This window comes from Mytilus californianus, unplaced genomic scaffold (assembly GCF_021869535.1).
Source record: "Mytilus californianus isolate M0D057914Y unplaced genomic scaffold, xbMytCali1.0.p SCAF_19, whole genome shotgun sequence".
NCBI classification, from domain to species: Eukaryota; Metazoa; Mollusca; class Bivalvia; order Mytilida; family Mytilidae; genus Mytilus; species Mytilus californianus.
Window position 1 is genome coordinate 8332005 of NW_026262667.1, and position 26887 is coordinate 8358891.

The 26887-nt window shown below is 31.7% G+C and overlaps 1 protein-coding gene across 1 annotated transcript; it reads right to left on the reverse strand.

The window, feature by feature from the left end:
• Positions 1-4362: 4362 nt before the first annotated feature.
• LOC127727212 (nicotinamide phosphoribosyltransferase-like) lies at positions 4363-26663 on the reverse strand. Its single transcript, XM_052234684.1, has 9 exons — positions 26556-26663; positions 22042-22272; positions 21403-21531; positions 18428-18586; positions 16494-16624; positions 13803-14028; positions 11506-11766; positions 9712-9834; positions 4363-7744 (listed from the first exon to the last, which is right to left on the reverse strand). The coding sequence occupies exons 1-9, from the start codon at positions 26610-26612 to the stop codon at positions 7631-7633; spliced, it is 1431 nt and encodes a 476-aa protein (XP_052090644.1). The 5' UTR covers positions 26613-26663; the 3' UTR covers positions 4363-7630.
• Positions 26664-26887: the final 224 nt, after the last annotated feature.

Below are 26887 nucleotides of genomic sequence, written 5' to 3' on the forward strand. Positions count from 1 at the left end.
CTTAGATCAATTATACTGGCTGTGCTATTTGTTTATGAAAAATACTTGATTTACTCTCTATGACCTCAGATATAAAATTTATTTGAAAACATACTCTTGTTACAAATACTTTAAATACTGCAAATCTTGACATTTTGGCCCTTTTCACAAAAAACAGTAGTGATCAAATTGCACTTTTCAAAATATTTCAATTAGTTTTAATTAAGCATAAAGTAATATCTGGTTTTACACCTGAAATAGATCAAAGTTCAATATCATCAGAAACCACACTTTTTTTTTTATATATATATAAAAAAAAAAATATCATCAGAGACCATACCATTATGATATTAATTAGAAAGAATTGATCTAAAAATGAGCAGATTTTACTTGCAATAATTAGACATTTGAACTGAGGCTAGACTAATTAAAGTATCATTTTATAAATTTAATTGGATTTACGCTTATAATCAGTTTAATCTGGTAAAAGGGCCAATTAGCTTGAAATATTTGTTGATTGACCCTACTAGGCTTATAAATAGGATAATTGTTTTTTCTCATAACATTTAGTGAAATTTGAGTTAATTTGATTGTTTGATCTTTATCATTGCTCACAATGTTTGACTCATCATTTGTAAAAATCCTGCATTGATTATTTTTTTGCTAAATGTTTTATTAGTGTTTGTTCGATTTTGGAACTTTGATCTTGGGCTCCAAATAAATCTAAATATGACTACAGCAAAAAATATCCCATTAACCTAATTAGGAAAACACTTCTGAGGTTATTACAACTTCCTGTCTTCTAGATATATACAGAGACATGTCTCTAATATATATCACTGTATGTAAAATCATTTATAAATGGCTTCTATATGTTATTAATCTTAGAATATAAACATATCTCCCACTATAATGTATGTACCCTTCTAGTAATATACTGGATATATTATATTTCTGTCAGTACCTTTCTTCTTTTTATAGATTTGGGTTTGGGAATCAATAGTACACAAACTGTATATACACATACTGAACACACAGTCTTTCTAGACACATACTGAACACACAGTCCTTCTAGACACATACTGAACACACAGTCCTTCTAGACACATACTGAACACACAGTCCTGTTAGACACATATTTTTTAGAGAAATGTATTCTAGTTCTGTAAATTAAATGAAGAATGATGTAAAGCATTACTGTCACCTTATTGGCCAGGACAAAATCTTTTATACAATAATTTGACATCATACAAGTATGATTATAGAGATTAATCAATCAATCCTATTTTGGGTCCTCATTTTCTGAGATTTTTGGGTCCTGTTATCTTACTACAGGACCATTTGGAAAGAGCTCAGACATTTGCATGAATTACTTGTTGGGGACCATTCAGACATTTTCATGAATTACTTGTTTGTGGACCATTTCAGACATTTGCATGAATTACTTGTTTGTGGACCATTTCAGTCATTTGCACGAATTACTTGTTTGTGGACCATTTCAGTAATTTGCATGAATTACTTGTTTGTGGGCCATTTCAGACATTTGCATGAACTACTTGTTTGTGGACCATTTCAGACATTTGCATGAATTACTTGTTTGTGGACCATTTCTGTCATTTGCATGAATTACTTGTTTGTGGAACATTTTATGTCTGCTTTTATTTTTCTTAATATCCAGTCTTAATTCAAGAAAAGGACTATGTGAAACAAAAATTTCTTTGTTTAACAATTTTGAACTTTTGGCTGATGTATAATGAGTTGCCATTTTGTCAACTCCTAACTTCTAAAATGGTTTAGGATCATTATTTAATAGTCCGACATAACAAGGATTTGTATAGCGTCTCACTATACAAATCCGTGGACATATATATACATATAATTTACATAATTCAGCATCAGAACCTTTATAAAATTCAATTATGATACTTATTTACCGATTAATGAATTTTTGAATGAATTCTTACTCTAATTCTGAAATTGGAGGTAACAGAAACTCATAATTAAATAAATGAAGAATGTGTCCATGGGACAGTCGATGCCCTGCTTGCATATCAGGTTATAAAGGGACATAACTCAAGAAAGGTAAAAGTGACACTACCCAAATTCCTACTTGATCTGAGTTTTGTGGTAATAAGCATTGTTTATAAGTTTCATAACATTTGGTTGAGGCAAACTTAAGTTAAAGAACGAAAAAAACTAAAAATTCAGCAATTTTTCCATTTTTAAAGGGGTATAACTTTAGAACAATAAAAGTGATGCCACCAAAATTCAAATTTGATCTGTGTATTGTGGTAATAAGCATTGTGTATAAGATTCCTAACATTTGGTTGAGGCAAACTTAAGTTAGAGAATGGAAACAAAAAAATCAGCAGTTTTTCCATTTTTAAAGGGGCATAACTCTTGTTAGGTAAAAGAGACACCACTTAAATTCAAACTTGATCTGAGTTTTGTGGGAATAAGCATTGTGTATAAGATTCATAACATTTGGAAAAGGGAAACTTAAGTTAGAGAATGGAAACGAAAAATTCAGCATATCCCCTGTTATTTCTAAGGGGCAGAACTCTTTTAAAAATAATTGATCAGCACTGATTTTCGAACTCATCTGAGAGATCACTGATATAAACCTACAATATAAGTTTCATAAAAATCTGGCAAGAACTGTACACGTGATAGAGCGCTAACAATGCAATTTTCCATATTATTAATATTTCTAAGGGCCATAACTCTTATAAAAATTATTGATCGGCACTGATTTTTGAATTTGTTTGAGTCATTGCTGAGGCCGTTCATGGTGTCCAAGTGATCACATAATCACAAATTTTTTGCCAATATAATCACATAATCATTAATTATTTTTTTAAACAAGATAATCAAATAATCAAAAATACAGTCCTAGATTATCAAATAATCAAATAATCATGAAATATTTGGTCTGGTAATCAAATAATCACTGTAAAAATGCCCAAGTAATCACATAATCAATAAAATGCTCCGCGGGGCGTAGCTTGATACGACCGCAGAGGTCGAACCCTGAACAGTTGGGGCAAGTATGGACACAACATTCAAGCTTGATACAGCACAGAATGAATGTGGTCTAAGAACTTAAATTTTTTTAATTTACCTATTCAAACCATATCATTATTATTTGCTTTTATATATAAATCAGAAATAACCAATTTAAAATGGAAAATTTTAAAGAAAAAAAAAGGAAAAAAAATCCCCCCCTAAATTTTTTGAACCCCCTTATGATTCATCACCCCCAAACTCAATGCCAGCCTTCCCTTTGTGGTATGGTACCTTGCAGTACAATTTCATAGAGATCCATACACTTGAACACAAGTTATTGTCTGGAAACTAAAAAAATGCTTGTTTTTTGGCCCCTTTTTGGCCCCATATTCCTAAACATTTTGGGCAATTACCCCCAAACTCAATTCCAGCTTTCACTTTGTGATATGGAACCTTGTAGTACAATTTCAGAAAGATCCATAGACTTACACACAAGTTATTGTCATGAAGCTAGAAAAATGCTTGTTTTTTGCCTTTTTTTAGCCCCTAATTCCTAAAATTTTGAGATAAATTACCCCCAAAATCAATCCAAGCATTCCCTTTGTGATATGGAACCTTGTGGTACAATGTCAGAGAGATCCATACACTAACACACAAGTTATGTCTGGAAGTTACAAAAATGCTTATTTTTGGCCCCTTTTTGGCCCCTAATTCCTTAACAGTTGGTACCATAACCCCCACCTTCCTTTTGTGGTATTGAACCTTATGGTAAAATTTCATAGAGATCCATTCACTTAAACTAAAGTTAGAGTGCGAAAACCAATGTGTCTTCGGACGACGACAACGCCAACGTCATACCAATATACGACCACAAAATTTTTTTGCGGTCGTATAAAAACCCCATGAGGAGGCTCATTGCTGATATAAACCTATAATATAAATTGTATAAAAATCTGGCAAGAATTTTACACATGAAAGCGCTTATGATGCAATTTTCCATATAATTAATGTTTCCAAGTGGCATAACTCTTTTAAAAATAGTTCATCTCCACTGATTTTCGAAATCGTCGGAGACATTGCTGATATAAACCTATGATAAAAGTTTTATAAGAATCAGGCAAGAATTGTACATGAAGTAGTGCTAACAAGCCTGGACGGACGGACGCCCACCTGGTATTTTTATGTACCCCTCAACGCGTGGGGACAATAAGAACGATAAATCCAGCAACTTTCAATAGCTTCTCATTAAATGAGAAAGGCTAACTACTGAGTATTAAAAACCTGATTTGCATGATGGAGTAATATGTCAGTTTAACATATACATAAAACAACAAACCAATACCATAATACAGTCAAATCTACACAGACATAACACTATTATAATACAACTTTTATTGCTATAAATTGGTTGAATGTAACAATAAATCACTTACAAAACATTGGCTTTGCATAAAAAGTGAAACTGGATTCATTAATATCCAATAGGACTTATCATTACTGTAAGAGAAAGAGATGAGACATGTTAAATGAATATTCATGACTGAATGAGTTCTTTCATTAAATGAAGATCTATAAAATGAAAATATGATATATCTAATGAATAGTAATCACTGACCTCTCATTACAAACAAATAAATATGTAATTTCTAACTTTTGCAAATTGTAAAAGATATTACATTTGAAAAATATATAGGCTGTTTCGGAAGTGTGCAGAAGGCTATATTATACAGTTAATTAAACACTTGGCAAGATTGGTTTTAAATTTTGACATGTGTATTAAAATATGATGTTTAAATAACAAATGAAAATAAACTGCTTCGCCTAGTGCAGCTGGATACGACCTCAAAGATCCAACCCTGAACAGTTGGGGCAAAAATTGACACAATAATCAAGCTTGATACAGGTCTGAATTGGATTGTAATTAAATATTTGACACATTATAGGTTTCTGACACAGAATAAATGTAGTCAAAGAACTTGAAATTGGTTATATGATTTGAATTTATATTCAATTGAAGATTTCTTGCTTTTGTGCAATACACTGTGCTGTTGCGCAATACTTTGTAAATCTGTTTTCAGACTATATACAAAGAAAAAGCAAAATAAATTGTGACCCCCAATTTTTCTTTGGAAAATTGACAATTTCTTAAATCTTGAGGAAAAAAAATTGACCCCCCATAAAATTTTTTTTGGAAAAGTAAAAACATTGGTCATCTTTTTTCATGAACAAGTTATTTTATACACTGCTGTTGTATTAAATGGGAAATTTTAGTTCACCTTAGTACAACTTGCTTTTTTAACAAAATACTTTCTGAAATTTTATAACAATATGTTAAACTATTTACACTGTAATACCAAGAAATGTATTATATTAAGGAAGGGCTAGAAAAGTAAAACTGGAATTGCTGATATATGTATAAACATGGGTGATCTGTAGGACTTACCAAGATAAGTAAAAATGGAATTGGTAATATATATATATATATACATCAGTGATCCTTAGGACTTACCAAGATAAGTGCTGAAGTGTCAACTTTTAGTTGGGACTCATCAAAGTTTCCTTACAATTCATGTCGGGACCTTTTATAGCTGACTATACGGTATGGGTTTCTCTCATTGTTGAATGCCATACGGTTGCCTATAGCTGCTTACTTCCACTTTATTTGAACTTTGGTGGATAGTTGTCTCATTGGCAATCATACCTCATCTCCTTATTTTTATGACAACGGTTTGACTAAGTAAAATTTAAAGAAATTTCCCAGGGATTCACAAAAATTAAATTCTTCAAGTATCCCTGTATAAAGATCTGTTAATGCATAACAATATTAGCACTCAATCATATAAACATATACATTTTTTCAAAAATGTTACAACTGTACATATAATCTATAAAAATTCAGTAAAAATGTTCAAAAGAAAACAAAAAAGGTGCTCAGTACAAAATTATAAACTTAAATTGTAAAATTAACAAACAATTAAATATAGTTCAATAAAAAATATCATACATATACTTTTATTGACATTAGCTAGTGGAAAGCTGTGGTCATTTTCATATAAATCTACATCAGTTAAGTGTTACACATTATAGACAAGACAGTCACATTTTTGTGAACAGGAGTGTGTTGTAGAAGAAAACAAAAATAAATCAGTTAACTCAGACTTATTTAAGATGAATTGAGGAATGCTAATTTTAAATAAATATTATGAAATGACTGAAACTGTGCAACATGTACAATGAAATGACCAACCTAAATAACAAATCTAAAAATTGGTTCTATATGCCAATTTGTTTATGTAAGGATAATTTTTTTATGGTCTTCCTTTGTAAAATAAATGCAGTTGACACCTTTTTATAATTAATTGACATTTGATGATAAGCTAAGCATGTATATTTCCCTGAGCCATTAACTTAATTCTCCAATTGTACCAAAATTGTGATTCAAATGTTGCAGGCAATAGTCAATTTGAGTTTTAAGAGTTTTGATTTAGAAATCAACAGCAGATACAAAATAATGTAGTTGGAAAAATATTAGAAATTTGTAAAACAAAAGACCTTAAATTTTGTAATAATCTAATGAAAATTTAAGCAGATGATACCCTGGTACATGCTATTAACTATAATGATATAATTTCTCATTTTTATTATCCAATTACCAGTTCATGAAAAAAATGGAGACATAACATTATTTTTGGTATTTATTTTCTAATGATTTATCAATTGAATAAACTTCATTAAAATTGTTAAACAATATTGAGGCCCCTCCCCTTTCCCCTCCGATTTTTTTTTATCTACTCATCTATTTGATATATGTAGAAGTCCAATTATTAAGGAATATATTTATAAAAAGATTTTTTTAAAGATTAGAATTTAAAATTTCTGGAGATTGTCTTTCTTTGACTAGCATAAAGTCAATCTTAATTGTTCACATTAATTGTGCTCTATATCATTAAACATATTAGCAACAATTTTACCAAAGCATTGATTCAGGAATGTTGTTTAAAGGGTGCATAAAAGCAACAAAAAAAAGTGTTGTTTTTATGTGTAAATTGAAGAAAAATTATGTTTTTCATACTGATTGAGGGAAATTTTATGTTACATACATACAAATGGTTTGTTTTTAAGTATAAATCAAAGGAAAATTCTCTGTTTTTCATATACTTTTTTTTATTTAGCCCTCTATGCCCGTTGATTAACTATTAATTACAAGACATCTCCAAATTATCAATTTAACAGCATCTGTGAAAACTAAGTCTTGCCTCTGCAACTTTCATTGCAGGTGAGACATAAAGTGTGTATACAAATTAATGGTGGACAATATACATTCACTAAAGTCAATAGTGAGATTTGTAAAAGGAGATTCAGCAGTAACTATTACTTTCAAGAGTTATGTACCCTTATACATTATAGTCACAAGAGTTATGTACCCTTATACATAACATTCAAACACACTAGACACTCAACTTTTGGACTTTGGACTTATACATGTACATATGACAAATGTTGACAAGTGAAAATGTATTTGTAAATGATAGCTTTTCATCCTATTATTAATGTGGCAGTAGAAGAAATCTCCTATGGTTGGTGAAGGAATTGCATTCTGTATAAATGGGAAAGTTATCTTGGTTAGTTAAAGACTTGGTTTCTTTTATGATGATGTTTTCCTTTCTTTCACCAATGGCAATTCAGCATTTTGTCGAACCTGATCAAATGTATAGTCCCTTAATAGTTTTCCGTTTTCAAACACTGTAATAAGTAAGTCCTGAAAAATAAAGAAAGTATGAAATTGCTTACATATGTATAAAAAGATATGCAAGGTATATCCCAAAGAGGCAGCAATCTAAATCCAAAACTAAAACTAATCTCCCCTTCATCTCTAAAAGTTACTCTAGTAAAAAACATGTACTACTACTAAAAAGGTATTGTCATGGCAAATGAAATTTTTTTTGGAGGGGAGGTAATGAAAGAAAATATTAACTGTTAAATATATGTAACAATTAACAACATGCAGGTGGTGGGGTATGGTGGGGTATGTCCCACATGGACAAAATCTATGGTTAAGTTGAAAGGTCTGATGAAGGCAGTCCAGATAGGTTAAGGGGTGGGAGTTTGACCATTTTTAGATATTTTAAGATTTATTATACAAGGGAGTGGGGCATAACCCCCAAGGGGCAAACTTTGAATTGTATTGAAAGAATGTATATGTTTAAGGGTGGATCTATAAAAATCAATTTTTTGACTTTACGTCAAAGGGTAGGTTCAGAGGTCATCTTCCAAGGTCTGTGACACATTGTTTTTAGGTGCTGCACAAGTGCCACATATGTCTATGTCTATGTTAAAGGATAAAAGATTTTTCCAGAGATGGAAATGTACAAAATTAATGAAGTATTTGAACTCAAAAGTCAAAGGTAAAGATCATATGAAAGTCATGATGATATGCAATACACATCTTATTGCTTTACATCTTCAGTCAAAAGATAAGGAAAGGAAAAGCAGTCCAATGTTGGACAGAGTGATTCATATTAACCCATACAAGAGTGCACACGCTGAAATGTCTCACCTTCTTTACTTATCATTGATATTATGTTGATAGTCCTAAATATGAAGCTTTATTACAACTGTCACATAAACTTAACATTAACCAAGTAAACTAAACATTGACTAATGAATCATGAAAATGAGGTCAAGGTCAGATGAACCATGCTAGGCAGTCATGTACAGCTAAAAATTCTTCCATACACCAAATATAGTAGACCTATTGCATACAGTATAAGAAAAACAGACCAAAACACAAAAACTTAACTATAACCACTGAACCATGAAAATGAGGTCAAGGTCAGATGACACCTGCCAGTTGGACATGTACACCTTACAGTCCTTCCATACACCGAATATACTAGACCTATTGCTTATAGTATCTGAGATATGGACTTGACCACCAAAACGTAACCTTGTTCACTGATCCATGAAATGAGGTCAAGGTCAAGTGAAAACTGTCTGACGGGCATGAGGACCTTGCAAGGTACGCACATACCAAATATAGTTATCATATTACTTATAATAAGAGAGAATTTAACATTACAAAAAATCAACTTTTTTTTCAAGTAGTCACTGAACCATGAAAATGAGGTCAAGGACATTGGACATGTAACTGATGGAAACTTCGTAACATGAGGCATCCATATACAAAGTATGAAGCACCCAGATCTTCCATCTTCTAAAATATAAAGATTTTTAAAAGAAGTTAGCTAACGCCGACACTGCCGCCGCTGCTGCCGGATCACTATCCCTATGTCGAGCTTTCTGCGACAAAAGTCGCAGGCTCGACAAAAACTGTGTTTGCTAGGGGTATAAAATACAGAAAAATAAAAAAAAAATATTTTCAAAATTTTGTTCTGGGTTTTTTATCATAAAAAAGCTTTTCTAAGTTTCATGCAATTCCATGAAGGTTTGACAAAGTTATTGATGCCTATAGAATTTTATTTAACTAGAGACTGTACTCTATGTTGACACAGTCTACAGTGTAAGATTGCTGTGTCTGGCTTCCAAGACAAAAAAACCAATTTCTGACAACAAAAAAAAAAGGCATTGAAAACATTAGAAATTGGTAAATGGAAAAATTTAATTGACCGAATTTAGGAGTTTCATTTTGGTCATTTGTATTACAAGTCATTCCTAATAGATATGGATGTTTCTGGACTTAACAGCTTGAATCATAAATGTTTTTACCTTCTTTGGATCTCCTTTTCCTTCCTCTACTGTTCTGTATTCACCATCTTCACATTCTAATGATAAACGACCTTTCTTGCTCTTTTTACCCAAATCTGTGATTGGCTGTTTGAAGACATTAACCTATAAAAGTTTAATTTTGTATTATTATCTCAATTACTGGAGATATTCTTTGCTGATAAAAATTACTGATTTGTCAGTATATGGGTCAGTTACTATATTTCTAACTGAACAAATTTGATCTTTTCATTAAAAAGAAGGACAAAATGAATTGTCTTAAAAATCAGTGCATTTCTTCTGTCTTTTTTTTCTGATAAGACAAGAGTGCACACGCTGTAATGTCTCGCCTACTTTACTGACCATTGATTTTATATTGAAATTCCTAAAAATAAAGTTTAAATACAAGTATCATATAAACTTAACATGGTCAAATGTCAGATAAACCAGGCAAGAAATACATGTACACCTGACAATCATTCCATGCACCAAATATAGTTGGCCGTTTGCTTATAGTTTACAAGAAACAGACCAAACCATGAAAACTTTATATTGACCAATGGACCATGAAAATGAGGTCAAGGTCAGATGAGAACTGCTAGACAGACATATACACCTTACAATCATTCCATACACCAAATATAGTTGACCTATTGCTTATAGTTGAAGAAAAACAGACCAAAACACAAAAAACTTAACATTGAGCAATGAACCGTAAAAATGAGGTCAAGGTCAAATACAACCTGCCAGACTGACATGTACATCGTAAAATATTTCCAAACACCAAATATAGTTGCCCTATTGCATACAGTTTCAGAAAAACAGACCTAAACACAAAACTTAACTTTATCCACTGAACCATGAAAATTAGGTCAAGGTCAGAAGACACCTGCCAGTTGGACATGTTCACCTTACAATCATTCCATACAACAAATTAAGTAGACCTATTGCTTATAGTATCTGAGATATGGACTTGACCACGAAAACGTAACCTTGTTCACTGATCCATGAAATGAGGTCGAGGTCAAGTGAAAACTGTCTGACAGGCATGAGGACCTTGCAAGGTATGCACATACCAAATATGGTTATCCTATTACTCATAATAAGAGAGAAATTAATATTACAAAAAAATCTTAACTTTTTTTTTCAAGTATTCACTGAACCATGAAAATGATGTCAAGGACAATGGACATATGACAGACGGAAACTTTATAACACAAGGCATCTATAAACAGAGTATGAAGCATCCAGGTCTTCTACCTTCTGAAATATAAAGCTTTTAAGTAGGTTGTTAACGCCGCCAGATCACAATCCCTATATCCAGAAGTCACAGGCTCGACAGAAATGGGTTAAAAACTCAATTGACTGAATAGCAATACTTATGGTATGTAATTCTTTAAGTTAGAGAATGGAAGCGAAAATTTTCCATTTGTAAAGGGCATAACTCTAGAAAATAAAAAAGTGACGCCACCAAAATTCAAACTCGATCTGTGTTTTGTGGTAATAAGCATTGTGTATAAGTTTCATAACATTTGGTTGAGGCAAACTTGTTAGAGAATGGAAACGAAAAATTCAGCAATTTTTCCATTTGTAAAGGGGAAGAACTCTACAAAAGGTAAAAGTGACGCCATCCAAATTCAAACTTGATCTGTGTTTTGTGGTAATAAGCATTGTGTATTAGTTTCATAAAATTTGGTTGAGGCAAACTAAAGTTAATGAATGGAAACCAATATCGGGACATACATACAAGGGTAAAACTTGATGCCCCGTACGCTACAGCGGGGGCATAAAAATTACCTCTTTTCCATTGATAACTGCATAACTACATTTAAAAGCACATTTCTGTGTATCTCTGTCTAATCTTTGTAACAAAGCACCACCACTTCCAAAAGCTAGATTGTCAGCACTCCATTTATGTTTCTTCATATTTTCTAAAATTGCACCTAATGTTTCATAACTTATACCGTCCCCTTGTATTACTCTAATATATGACGGTAACATTTTGTATCCTTTACTATTTGTTGAAGTTCCAAATTTATTTCCTAAAATATTCAACACCTGAAAAATATAAATAAATATGTAATCACAACAAGGAAAATATAAATAAATATGTAATCACAACAAGGAAAATATAAATAAATATGTAATCACAACAAGGAAAATATAAATAAATATGTAATCACAACAAGGAAAATGTAAATAAATATGTAATCACAACAAGGAAAATATAAATAAATATGTAATCACAACAAGGGAAATATAAATAAATATGTAATCACAACAAGGAAAATGTAAATAAATATGTAATCACAACAAGGAAAATATAAATAAATATGTAATCACAACAAGGAAAATATAAATAAATATGTAATCACAACAAGGAAAATATAAATAAATATGTAATCACAACAAGGAAAATGTAAATAAATATGTAATCACAACAAACGTACCCATTTTGATGATACTATCATGACTATCATGAATGAAATTATTAAAGTCAAATGAAAAATTCCCATATTTTTATAAGTAATACCATTCAGACCCAATTTTGTAATTATACACTAAAATTTAAATTTGCATTAGAAACCAAAACATGTAAATAAGTAAATATCTTAATACCTGCTTTCTATTGATGACTATCGATTCCTTCAATTTGTGTGTATATATTTCTAGAGAATATTTTTTTCAGGAAAAAAAAAGACCCAACTGTTTCTATTGATAATGTATTTCTTTCTATATAAATTAGATCATGTATATTGTCTATTGTTGTTTGTTTTCTGTCCAGTGGCAAATATTTCATGCATGTTCAGGACAAGAACAAACTAGACATCATTGAGATGGGAGCCATCTCTGTGGGCCCCGCTGTGAATAAGGTGTGGTAAAAAATTTGTATCTTTACCATAGGACATGGGGTTGTCATCTGAAACCAAAGTTTTTGATCTTGACCTTTGACCTAGGAAGTTGTAAATACATTATGACACACCCTCTGGTATTGGTTAATATACTTGTCAAGTATAAACTTTGAAATCATAACGGTTCTCAAGATATAGAGCGGACACAATCTTTACCATAGGACATGGGGTTGTCAACTGAAACCAAAGTTTTTGACCTTGACCTTTGACCTAGGAAGTTGTACAAACATTATAACACACTCTCTGGTGTTGGTTAATATACATGTCAAGTATGAAGTATGAAATCATAACGGTTCTCTAGATATAGAGCAGACACAATTTGTTACGGATGGACAGACAGACTGATCACAATAAGGCGACCATTCAGCTGGGCCCTAATCAACAATAAATACAATAGGTTAGGTCCAGTAATAGGGAGGTCTACACCTGGATAATGGGCAGGAAATTTAGAATGCCATTGGAAAATATACATATAAAAAATTGTACCCGTGAGAGCGCTAACGAGGCCATTTTCCATAAATTTGAATATTTTCAGGGGGCACAACTCTTTTAAAAAAAGTCGATTGTCCATCATTATAGAACTTGTTGGAGATATTGCTGATATTAACCTATAGTATAAGTTATATAAAAATCTGGCAAGAATTGTATCCGTGAGAGCGCTAGCGAGGCCATTTTCAATAAATTTAATATTTCCAAGGGGCATAACTCTTTTTAAAAAAGTCGATCTTCCACTATTATAAAACTTGTCCGAGATATTGTTGATATTTACCTATAGTATAAGTTTTATAAAAATCTGGCAAGAATTGTCGCTTGAGAGTGCTAACGAGGCCATTTTCCATAAATTTAATATTTCCAAGGGGCATAACTCTTTTTATAAAAAGTCCATCGCCCACCATTATAGAATTTGTCTGAGATATTGCTGATATTAACCTATAGTATAAGTTTTATAAAAATCTGGCAAGAATTGTACCTGTGAGAGCACTAACAAGACCAGAAGGATTGCCCGGTATTTCCATGTGCCCGCTACGCGTTGAGCGGGGTACAAAAATCATACTGGTATTTATATGTCCCCTGCAACGTGTTACACAGGGGACAAAACTCATGTCTATAGGAATTTTTTTTTTTATCCATATGAGATTATGTTTGCTTGAGATTGTATAATAAATAAAGTAATGTGGTTACCTTAACGACAATCTCTGGAGGATCACCACTGTCTGGACGAACAACAAGAGTTCCTTTATCCCCTCGTGAAACAATTAAATCCTTCAGTTCTTCACCCCAAACTTTCTCACAGGCATTCCAGAGATCATAGCTGTCACTTACACATGCAACAAGTCCAGTAGGAAAATTTGTCAACATGTTTTTAAAAGCTTCATATTCACCATTTCTTCCCCAAGTAGTAATTGTGCTGAAAATATACATATAAATTACCTTGAACGTAAAAATATTGCTAATTTAGAATTAAGAGACATACAAATATTTATTTATTATAGATTTCCAAGTTTAATATACAATCTTGGACTTCATGAATAGTGAATATCCAAAATTATTAACTCCAGGAAAGATTTTCCTCGAGGTCCAAGATTTAATATTTTTGGATATTAACTTTTCATGAAGGCCTAACTGTATTATTACACTGAACTGAATACAGATATATTATTGTTTGGCCGTTATATTTACCAGAAATATCAACAAAAGATATAACGTCAGTAGCTAGTTATTATTTTGACGTGCAAATGTGCGCCAAATTTAAAAGTTATGTTCGCTTTGTATATATTCCTGAAGAGTTATTTTGTCTACATGCATATTCCCATACAGTTATTTTGCCTATAGGCATACTCCTAAACAGTTATTTTGCCGATGCGCAATCTGCCACGGGAAAAGGGGGTTATTCTCCTTGAAGGAATAAAACACACAGTAATTCTTTTATCATTTTATTGGTGGTTACTATAGTAAAGTATAATAATAGCCAAAATTGCCTTCAAATTCAACTTTAATCAAAATTCATTGCAAAAGCTGCAACAATGGTTCTTTCAATTGTTGGTAGACCTTTGAAATGACCAACTGAAGTCATATTACAACCAAAACCATATATGTGTTAACTTATTTAATAGCAAGTGTTCAATTCTAAAGAATTCAGAAATTCAGAAATTTTTGCATGCTGTGAATGATGAAAAATCTTCAAAATGCAAAACTTTGTGATATTAAAGGTTTTTTAAATTAACCCCTTAAATAATAAACTGCAACAGCAGAAACCATTCACCATGAATAGAAAATATTGTGGTATAATCCAGGCCGGAATTTACAGCAGTTAGTTAGTATTTAGTAATAATAAAGGTTACTTTTATATTTTTTATGAATTAACTTGGCTGACTCACTTTATACCAATGTCCGGCTATTCAAGTTCTTTCAATATTTTTTTTTATATCTTATTTCATAAATGATTATCATTAATGCATTTATTCTTGATCCTATATACTGACTGCACAGCCTAAAATTATAATAAACTGTTAACACAGAGATATGTCTCGCCTATTTGTTATTTTGATAATGCAAATGTTGAAATTAAAATTACAATACTTTAACATGTAAGTTATGCAAATATTCAAAGTCAATGAACCATGACTGAATGTACAGGGCTAAACTGTCTCATTGGAAATGAGATGTGCTAATGCTAATACAACTGCAAACCAAATACCATTGACTTTTCATAAGTCGTTCCCTTGAAACAAACCTAAACACAAACATTAACTTGTAAACTATGTAAAAGTTTGAAAGTTAATGAACCATAATTAGGGGGTAGGGTTATATAATCTCCATGGAAATGAAACTTGCAAATGCCAATACATTTGCATACTGAATATCATTGACTTAACATTAGTGGTTCATCTTAAACTGACCTAATCACAAACTAATACATGTAAACTAAGCAAAAGTTTCAAAGTCAATAGACCATGACTGAGAAGTAAGGACCAAATATTCTCCATGGAAATAAGATGTGTTAATGCTTCTACAACTGCATACCAATTATCATTGACCTACCACTAACGGTTCCCCTTAAACTGACCTAATCACAAACTAATACATGTAAACTAAGCAAAAGTTTTAAAGTCAATAGACCATGACTGAGGGGGCGGGGCCAAATAATCTCCATGGAAATGAGATATGCCAATGCTTATACAACTGCATACCAAATATCATTGACCTACCACTAGTGGTTCCCCATAAACTGACCTAATCACAAACTAATACATATAAACGAAGAAAAGTTTCAAAGTCAATAGACCTTGACTGAGGAGGTGGGGCCAAATAATCTCAATTGTAATGAGATGTGCCAATGCTAATACAACTGCATACCAAATATCATTGACCTACCACTAGTGGTTCCCCATAAACTGACCTAATCACAATCACAAACTAATACATGTAAACTAAGCAAAGTTTCAAAGTCAATAGACCTTGACTGAGGGGATGGGGCCAAATAATCTCCATGGTAATGAGATGTGCCAATGCTAATACAACTGCATACCAAATATCATTGACCTACCACTAGTGGTTCACCATGAACTAGACCTAATCACAAACTAATACATTGTTGACGCCGCCTTCGCCGCCGGAAACAGCATACCTATGTCTCGCTTTTTGACTCCGTCAAGGCGAGACAAAAACAGATCTTATCTTGAACACTTTTGGCAATTGCCATAGAGTCCAAACTGGGAATTTCATTTACATTTTTATGACAAAAAATTGTAAATTAATCATTTGTCTGGTGATAAAATTTGATAACTAAAATGAATGTGAAATGTGGCGACTTTGAGAGGCTTAGTGACGTGGTTCTGATAGGTACAATCATATGATTTGAGCTTAACAAACCTATGTTCTGCTGCTGGTATGGAAAAGCCTGCTATTTTACAACCATAATATGTTCTAGCTGTCATGATCCCTGCTATTGTATCTGTTCCTTGAAAGTTCACAAGATGGGAACATCCTCCAATACCAGCTGACTATAAAAAAAAAAAAAAAACAGTTGATTATTATTAGAATCATAATTTGAATCTTGAGGGTTATCAGTCTTATACTAAATGTTTTGACTTCATTAAACTAAAGGATGGATTTCTGGAAGGTTAGACCTGTCATAGCCACAGCCCAGGTATAAGAATTTAGTATACAAATGCCTATATCATGTATATTAATGTGTGCTGATAAAGTGTCTTAAAATACCCTCTTTACACTGCATCTCATGGAGGTACTCCTAATGAAAGGAGAACAACATACATAAATTATATGAACTCTAAGGGACTGGTCAAAGTTATACATTTACTGGATTCTAGATTTTTTTCCAGTGAGCCATTAACCCTCTATTCATGACACTTTATTTTGTGTTTTTTTTTGTGCTTATGAGTGTAAATACAATTTTATATGTTTAATTTTGCATCAGTTTCACAAGTTGATGGTTGAAAAATCATAATGAAAAAATAATACTGCATTCATTATTTTGTGGATTTACAATATCATTAAAATATGAACTATTCTTAAGTTTTGTAAGAAAGTAATGTAAACAGATTTTTCCACTGAATTACATTAAAATGGATACTTTCCCTAACCTTGGCGTTGCCAATATGTTTGAAGACACAAGCGACTTCATTTGAAGGGAGATAACTTGTGTACAAATCAAGAGGCTCAAGAAGGTTATTCATCAGTGGATAATAGGGTGATTCACTGCACATTGTAAATGTTAGGGGTCATTCATCATTCCTTGGATTTAAATAAAATTTACCTTAAATAGCTCATGTCACCTGATTAGGTATTATCCAATAGATTTATTACAAGTTTTAAATCTCCAAAAGTGTGTTACAGCATAAATAATAGTCTTAATCAAAGTGTTTAAGTAAGTTAAACCATAATGACGTGGGTTAATTAGGCCAATTAATTATTCATGAGAAATCATACATTGTAAATCACAGCCATAAACAATGAATACACTATTCAGTTGAAACTCTGATAAGTGATCCAGATTACACTTTCTTTAGTGATATTAATCAGGAACTAATCCTCTTATATTAATAGCTAAAATTATCTGAACACTTTGGCAGGTGCCAAAATGGAGGACATTGAATTTTGAGAACTGAAAACAAGTACCGGTACTAGTGTACTCAGTCATTTAATATATTCTAGTTTGATTTTTAAAGTCGTTTATTATATTCTAGTTTGATTTTTAAAGTAAGAGAAGTATTATTAAGAGAGACAGAAGACTGGTCGCTTTTTTGCTCTTTGCAATGAATAAAATAAATAATTTGGTCTTTATTTTTGTGATGGGATATCCATGTTTTAAGAATGTTTTCAATATATGTTATATTATTTTATTCCTTCAAACTGATTGATTTATTGTTGCTTGTTTAATGTTCAGTTACAAATCTTTCATTCCTATTTAGCATGAACACTAAATTAACATGTTCTACTGAGTGGGTACATAGTATATCTCAGTTGACTTTGAGCCTGTAATTCAGTGGTTGTCGTTTGTTTCTGTAAATTATATTTGTTTTCCTTTTGTTGTTTTGTACATAAATTCGACAGTTAGTTTTATCATTGAATTGTTTTACATTTGTTGTTTCAGGGTCTTTTATAGATTGCTATGCGATATGGGTTTTGCTCATTGTTAAAGGCCATATTGTGACCTAGTCATTATCTTTTACATCGTTTGGTCTTTATTGGAGAGTTGTGTCATTGGCAATCATACCACATACTCTTATTTACATACATCCATAAAAAAATGACTTTTAATTCTTTATATTCTAAAAAAAACTAACCTCTACAGATGTTGATCCCCTAAATCCAAAATCATGTAACTTAAACGGCAAGCCATCTAAATTATCAGCTGTTTCATCTAAATGTCTGGCAATTATTTCCTTCTGGTATCTTGAGTTCGTGGCCACTGTCATTGGATACCATACCTGAACTAATAAGGTCTGAAATATAAAGAATGACTTGCAAAAATGTCCTGTTAGTGTAGGTATTGTAAATGAAACAAGAATTTAGGCATTGTTGGCAACAAATCTCACCACTTGTAATTCAAAGTATGGGTAAACCAGTAATATCTTAAAAGCACCCACACGTTACACTGCTGATCAAATATAAAATTATTCTGTTTAGTAGTACAGGAAAAATGTGTGGCTAAAAATAAAGTTATTTCTTAATATTGAAAATTTTAAAGTACATGTGTATTGTCAAATAGGAAGTAGGTGTCTAACAGATTACAATAAACAGCTGCGCCATGAGCGCATGATACGCCCGTCGCTTTTTCAAAGAATAAGGTTCAATAACTTCTTAATGTCATATTAGAAATTCATGAAAAACTAAAGGGAGGTTATCTTGATATATATAAACCAGTCACCAAAGTTTCATGATAGCTGCTCAAAGCATTGTACGAAAACTGGAAAATTTTTGAAAATCCCCCCCTTTTTATGAATAAAATCACATAACTCCGAAATGTAAAATCTAAAATTTATAAAAATCGAAAGGGAGCTTAAGTCAATAGATATAAACAATTCACCAAAGTTTCATGAAAACTGCTAAAAGCATTTTTGAGCTATTGTCCGAAAACTGGAAAATCCCCCTTTTTTTAATGAATAAAACCCCATAACTCGGAAACGTAAAATCTAAAATTTATAAAAATCGAAAGGAGCTCATGACAATAGATATAAACAATTCACCAAAGTTTCTTGTAAATTGGTGAAAGTCTTTTTGAGTTATTGTCTGAAAACTGAAAAATCCCCCTTTTTTAATGAAAAAAACCCAAAAACTCGGTAACAAAAAATCTCAAATTTATTAAAAACGAAAAGGAGCTCACGTCAAGAGATATAAATATTTCACCAAAATTTCATGCAAATTGTTTAAAGCGTTTTTGAGTTATTGTCCGACATGTTGACGACAGACGGACGGAGGTATAACATAATATGTCCCGTAAGAGGGCATATAAAAAGTATAACTAACAAGCTGTTGACCAAATATGTAGTCATTCTGATAATAAAGAAGTACATGAAAAAAGTGTGATGAAAATATTTGTTGAAAAGAAGATGGAGGGATGGACTTGGAGAATGAGGGTTTAATAATATAGTTTGACAGTCTGTGGTTTCTTTTGTAAGAGAAATAAATCTGACAGCCAGTGGGCTCTATTGTACATAAAATATAATATCTGGCAGTCTATGGATCCAAGTCAAACTTTAAAAGAGATTTTTGATATCATAATTAACCTATAAAATCTCAGATTTATTTCAACAGTAATTTCCGAAACGGCTAAATTTCATGCAACAGATCTATCTGTAACTTTAAAACAAAGTAATTACTAAATAAATTGCTTCGCCGAGCGCAGCTGGATACGACCGCAGAGGTCCAGCCCTGAACAGTTGGGGCAAAAATGGACACAATATTCGCGCTTGATACAGGTCCGAATTTGGATTGTAATTAAATATTTGACACATAATAGGTTTCTGACTCAGAATAACTGTAGTCAAAGAACTTAGAATTGGTTATATAATTTGAATTTATATTCAATGTTTTGCTTTTGTGCAATACACTATGCTGAATTTTAATAGTTACTTTTAAAAATAAATTGACAGCTTATCACCTCAAGACAATACAACATTTCTTTATACATAATTTAAAAGCAGTGTAAGGGAAGTAATCCAAACACAAAACATTGCACTTAAAAGTAATTATCCATTAACAAGGAAACCCTTGTTTATCCCCTTTTTTTGCCCTTAATTCCTAAACGGTTTGAGCCATTACCCCCCAAAGCCAATCCTAACCATCCCTTTGTGGTATGGAAACTTGTGGTATAATTTTAGAGAGATCCATACACCCTTCCACAAGTTATTGTCTGGAAACTAGAAAAATGCTTATTTGGGCCCCTTTTTTGCCCTTAATTCCTAAACTGTTAGGACTATAACCCCCAAAATCAATCCCAACCTTCCTTTTGTGGTTATAAACCTTGTGTTTAAATTTCATAGATTTCTATTTACTTATACTAAAGTTATTGTCCGGAAACCAAATGTCTTCAAACGACGCTGACGATGACGTGATTCGAATTTGTGGTCGTATAAAAACAAATCAGTGCTAATATGTTCAATTTCAGGTGAAACAATATATAATAATATACAGCCCCCTCCCCCTAAAAAATGCACAACTTAGTTTTAGATCTTATTCAAATAAATGGGGAATGTGTCCATGGGACACAGATGATGCCCCCGCTTGCATATAACGTTATAAAGGGACAACTCAAGAACATTATTCAGCCATTTTTCCATTTGTAAAGGGGCATAACTCAAGAACGGTAAAAGTGACACCCCCAAAATTCAAACTTGATCTCTGTTTTGTGGTAATAAGGATTGTGTCTAAGATTCATAACATTTGGTTGAGGCAAACTTAAGTTAGAGAATAGAAACGAAAAATGCAGCAATTTTTCCATTTGTAAAGGGGCACAACTCTAGAAAGTAAAAATTCAAACTTGATATGTGTTTTGTGGTAATAAGCATTGTGTATAAGTTTCATAACATTTGATTGAGTCAAACTAAAGTTAGAGAACAGAAACCAATTTCGGGACGTACAGATGTAAGGACGTACAGATGTAAGGACGTACAGACGAACAAGGGTAAAACTTAATGCCACCTCCGCTACGGCGGGGGCATAAAAAACATAATTTCTTTTTATAAAAGAAGGCAGCAGGATAAAACCATTATTTTGGCCCATTGACACACTTTTAAATTCACTGTAGTTATATACTTACTTCAAAATAATTAGTTAACCAGTAACATTTAGGATCTGTGTTTTCTACAGTAAACAGAACATTCTTATATGGTACAACTGTTCCTTCTGGTACGGCTTTGATTCTTAGTGGTATGTGTCCTTCATGTTTCTGAATAAAATAAACCAAATCTGATATTTTCAAAATACAAAATTTTTCCCAAAGACTGCTTATTTATTAGTTGAAATTGGCTTTGAACTAGCTTTCAGTAAAAGTATGCACTCTTAGACTTAGATCAGAATTTTGTATTTTTATACTAAGTATCTATTAAATTCAATATACAATTATTTTATAACATAGGTAAAAAGGTTGTCTTGCTCAAAATTAGCTTGAAAAAACCCTGAATAATTATTTTCTTCTTTTTTGATGATTTTTACTTTCCCCAACCGGTTGATAATTTGTTTTATAATTAAAGTGTGGTTTGTTTGATCTCAGTTCTTCATTAGTCGTTCTCATTTATGGAGTCCTATCTTTATGGCCTTATACTTCTTTTAATTGAAAAATGCACACTATGTCAATCACTGTGATGGTGTCCCTAGTTTTTACACCATATCATCAAAATAAACATGTGATAACTCATTTAGAAGAGATTGGTACCCAGTGACAACGTCATGTACAAACCTCTGATATATAATTCCAGCCTTCTTCATTGAAGTAATCATGACCAAAATGATCTTTATATAATTCTTTGGCCTCCTGAATTTTTTCTTTGGTTACTACTGGTCCTGTTAAAAATCTCTTCAAGATATACTGGAGACCAAAGAACACAGTTGTTGGAAATTTTCCACCTCGACTCTCAAAATATGAAGAAACTACTGTGGTATTTGGTGGGTACTGGTAATGATGTGTAACCTAAAACAAAAGTATAATCTATAACATAAATGTTACTACATGTATTTCCAGTGGCTAATCAAGAATATTCAAAAAGTGTAAGTAAAGGTCATATGTAAAATTTTATGACATATATTTCAAGAAAGGTGAAAATAAAAGAAGCACAATGAGTGCATAAGCTGAGTAACAATCTATATGGATTTATAGTAGAAGCAACAAAATTTTGACCTATTGATCCCTCAATTAAAGGGGTCTTCCTCTTCAAATTCCTATGAGTTATTATCAAGCCAAATTTTGTAAAGATATTCCTAATGACTTGAAAGATTTTGTCCAGAAACGGAAATGTTGATGTCCATGTAATATTCATCATGATAAGCCGAGTTTGACTTCATAGCAACTCAATTCAAAATTTATTAATCTGACAGCGACGTATAAACAAACCCCAAATTACACTTAAAATTATACGGGGACACTCCACTTAGCTTGTTTAAAACACGATTAAAATACTTTTGAGTTTTTTCTTTTCTATATTGAAATTCATTATACAAAGTCACTTCAGACATGGCACAAGATTACAACTTCCCACAGTGTTCATCATGTTGCTGTATGAAATCTACTTGAAAGAAATCAGCCAATAGACTGCATGATTTACATATAAGTAATTTGAGCCTACTTTCAGTAACTGTCAGACAGTTTATAGATCACAAAATGCGGAGTTCTTGAAAAGATGTGGTCCTAAGGTTTTGACCACCTAATTTTGCAAAGGGCTAACACAATTTTGGTATTTTGCAATAGAAAAAATAGTGAGGACTAGCAGACTTTCTTCAAGGACCACCAGAGAAAAAAGATTTTGAGAACTCTGCCTACATTGTCCAACAGAAGAAGAAAAAAACACATGACGATGGATTAAAGAAATACAAATGTATTGGAATGCTATTGGACAAATTATAAATATTGGGACAAGTTGCAGAAATCTATTGCCAAATAATCATGTGTATAGTTTTGTTACGCTTTTTTCTTATCAAAGTTCTACATGTAACATATATGTGATATGATTTGCAAATATAATCATCAGGGGTCCAATACAAACAAGGACCATCAAACAATCACTTCCTTGTTGGTAACAACCTCAAGCAGATTATGGCTCAACAGTGCTGTGTCATTGTTAGTCAGCAATAATAAATAGGAATGAATGGACCTGACCTTTAATTTCTAAAGCCACTCTGGCAACATGCTCAAACTTCTCGAGAAATGTGAAAAATACTATACCTTTAAATTTTAAATCAAGTGTACATAATACATGTATATGTAAAAAAGTAAGTTTGTCAGCACAATAAATTGTACTACTGAAAAAATGTGAATGAAAATATGCACATTAAGCTTTCTATTTTAATTCCAAATTGAAGTCAACATAAAGATGAACATTGCAGATAAAAAATTGATACACATTTTATTTCAATGTTCTCTAATTTAAAACTTAAAAGTTTTGTTTGTTTGAGATTCGAACCTCTTTAAACATCATGAATATAAAGTAAGAAAAAACTGAATTGAGAAACAACAAAGTTGCAAGGAAAAGCCAAAAGTCATTAAATAATAATTAATTTATCTGATATTCTAAGCCCAAATTACCACCATAGACCAAATTTATAGCAAGAAAAAATAAACAGCTGCGCCATGAGCGCATGATACGCCGGTCGTCTTGTGTGTGACTTTTTATGCAATAATCATAAATAGTTTCTGACATACAGCGCGACATGCGAAAACCCCCCTTTTTTTAAAACAAAAAAACTCAATATCTCTAAAATAAAATTTTGAATCAAAACCAAAAAGTATACAGATCTTAAGATTAATATAACCAAGAAGTGTGTAAAATTTTAAGCAACAATCATAAAACGTTTTTGAGATACGGCGCGACATGTGAAAACCCCCCTTTTAAAAAAAAAAAAATCAATATCTCTAAAATAAATTTTGAATCAAAACCAAAAAGTATACAGATCTTTAGATTAATATAACTAAGAAGTGTGTAAAATTTTAAGCAATAATCATCAATCGCTTTGGAGATAAGGTGCGACATGTGAAAAACCCCTCCCCCTTTTTTTACAAAATACTCAATAACTCAAAAATAAAATTTTGAATCATCACTAAAAAGTATACAGATCTTAAGATTAATATAACTAAGAAGTGTGTAAAGTTTTTAGCAATAATCATAAATTGTTTGTGAGATAAGGCGTGACATGTAAAAAAAAAACACACACCTGTTTAAGTTACTAAGTCCCGTAACTCAAAAAGTTTTAATCTTATTTTCACCAAAAAGTATGCAGATCGTTTGACCATCATAAGAAACAACTATGTTAAGTTCCATGAAATTTGGATAAGTCGTTCTCAAGTTATGGTGCGACATGTTTACGCCGGACAGACAGACGACATTTGTATACCATAATACGTACCGTCAAAATTTTGATGGACGTATAATTATGGCGTGTAGAACTTTACCACCCTGAAAAAGTTGATTATTAAGATTTTATTTTTAATGCTCTAATTATTTTCTACTTTAACTAAAGCAATTTTTTTAACTGTTGTTAATGTGAATACAGACAATAGGAATATTATTAAGCAAGTGCAGTCTTCATGATAAACTTTTTAATCCACAAGCTCGAAGCTCAATTTTACAAGCCTCTGGTGGTCTTTTGGTTAAGCATGAAGACTGCAAGTGTACCATGTAAGTCAGTTATTGGTGACTATAAAATGTGTATCATGCTCAACAAGTACATGTAACATGTGTAATGCATAGACAAATGTTGAATGCTATGTTAAGACTTAATTATTTTCATTTTTTTAATTAAAAATGTATCAATATAAAAAAATTAACAAAGTAAAATGAGAAATATTTGTGTTTTTTTTCCAATTTACCTATTCAACCATGTCAACTAACAAAGAATAATATATGAGTGAAACAGCAAAATATGATATGGTTTTACACAAATATTTACCACCTATATTTTCTCTCACATTTTTACTAAACTCTTTAATATTACTTAAATACTTTTGTTGCAACGAGTTTTTTTCTTTAATAAGTTGAATTTTGATTTGGCCATTCTGAAACTGTAATCCATTCTTACTTCTCTTTACATTCAATATAAAATTTGAAAGAATGTAAGAACCTTTGTGAGCACGCTCACATACCCCACATTGTTACTAGGCAAAAAAAATATCCCCAGATTACTAAGTTCAAACACTCATAACACATACAAAATGTATAATTAGTATGCAAACATGAATGTCAAATTTCTGTCAATTCATTTTTCTTATCAAGAAAATAAAATTGCAGTAAGCAAATTTGATAAAACCAGAAGAGAAAGAATTTAAATTTGAAACTTGAGTCAGTCTTAATTTAAAATGGCGAATCAAGGACACATTTATCAAATTAAGGAATGTATTTTTCTCATGCATTTTTAGCTCGGATTCCTCATCTTGATTTCGTTTTACTTTTGGTCCTTTTTGGTTATTCAGTGAATTATTAAATTGTATGAAATTGAAATAGGACGCTTATTTAGCCTCTTACTCAGACCTGAAGTACAGGTCTGTTTATGTACTTCTAAAGTTCCAGGGACAATTATTAGTATTGATTTGACATCTCATGAGATGACTATCACTTTCTTTTGAACTTAAGACATATCAAGAGAAATAAACAATGTATGCAGAATTTAATGAAAAAAAGCAAAGGAGCCATGAAATAGTCAATTTTGTCCTAAACATTGTAGCTTTATCAAATTGTATTAGCAACTGATCCTGCATAATAAATGAGAAGACATGCAAGAAACCCATCATAACAAACATTAACCTGTATACCATGTAACAATTTTACTGCTTGCCATCATAAAATGTAATTAACTATCATGTATGTATAAACCAGTTAACAGTATTTTCTACTCGACCTTTTCACACATGAATGATTATGAATGATGACTCTATCGATTTCTTCTTCTCATGATCAGTTGATTACCTTTGAGGATTCAGTTTACGCAAGGTTGATTATATATTTTCTTAATTTGGAATATGCTTTCGAACTTTCGAAAAGGGGGACGGTGTGGATTTGTTCTTAAACGTTAAATAAATTGCACAATCAAATCAAGTTTATAAACCGCTGAATTAACAACTTTTACTTTCGTTATTGAAAAAAATGAAGGAAATACAGAGAAGCTGTTCCCATACGCACACGTTTATTTTCAGAATGTGTGCACAATCTCAATAAATGACACAACTTTTGAAGATTTTAGTATCTAGTAATCTAAGCTCTTAATTACCTTGTATGAGTCTGTAATCAGACAAATATTATCTGTGCCCCCTGCTTGATACGCCATTTTGTACGCTATCAACAGGTTCCCGTGACGTCATTAGCAACCTATAAATAAATCTGCTTTTCCTCGAAGCTCAATGATAAAATAAGGGAAGTCCGAACATAGAGTTAAATGATAAAAAAATAATTCTGACAAACCCGATCAAAATTGTGTAGACAAATTAAAATTATGACAGAAATCTGAGGGTCTGGAAAGGCTTTACAGAATAGAGAATAATGGACAAAAAATGAGAGAGAAAAAAAAAGAATAGAGAAAACTAGGCAAAAAAATTAACGAAG

Bases quoted from the DNA above. Each gene is read 5' to 3' on its own strand.
- LOC127727212 (XM_052234684.1), bottom strand. From the start codon at position 26,612: ATGGCGTATCAAGCAGGGGGCACAGATAATATTTGTCTGATTACAGAC. The intron at 16,625-18,427 runs GTTAGTTTTTTT...TTTTTTTTATAG, and splicing joins GGGGATCAACATCTGTAGAG to TCAGCTGGTATTGGAGGATG. The intron at 11,767-13,802 runs GTAACCACATTA...TATATTTTTCAG, and splicing joins CTCCAGAGATTGTCGTTAAG to GTGTTGAATATTTTAGGAAA.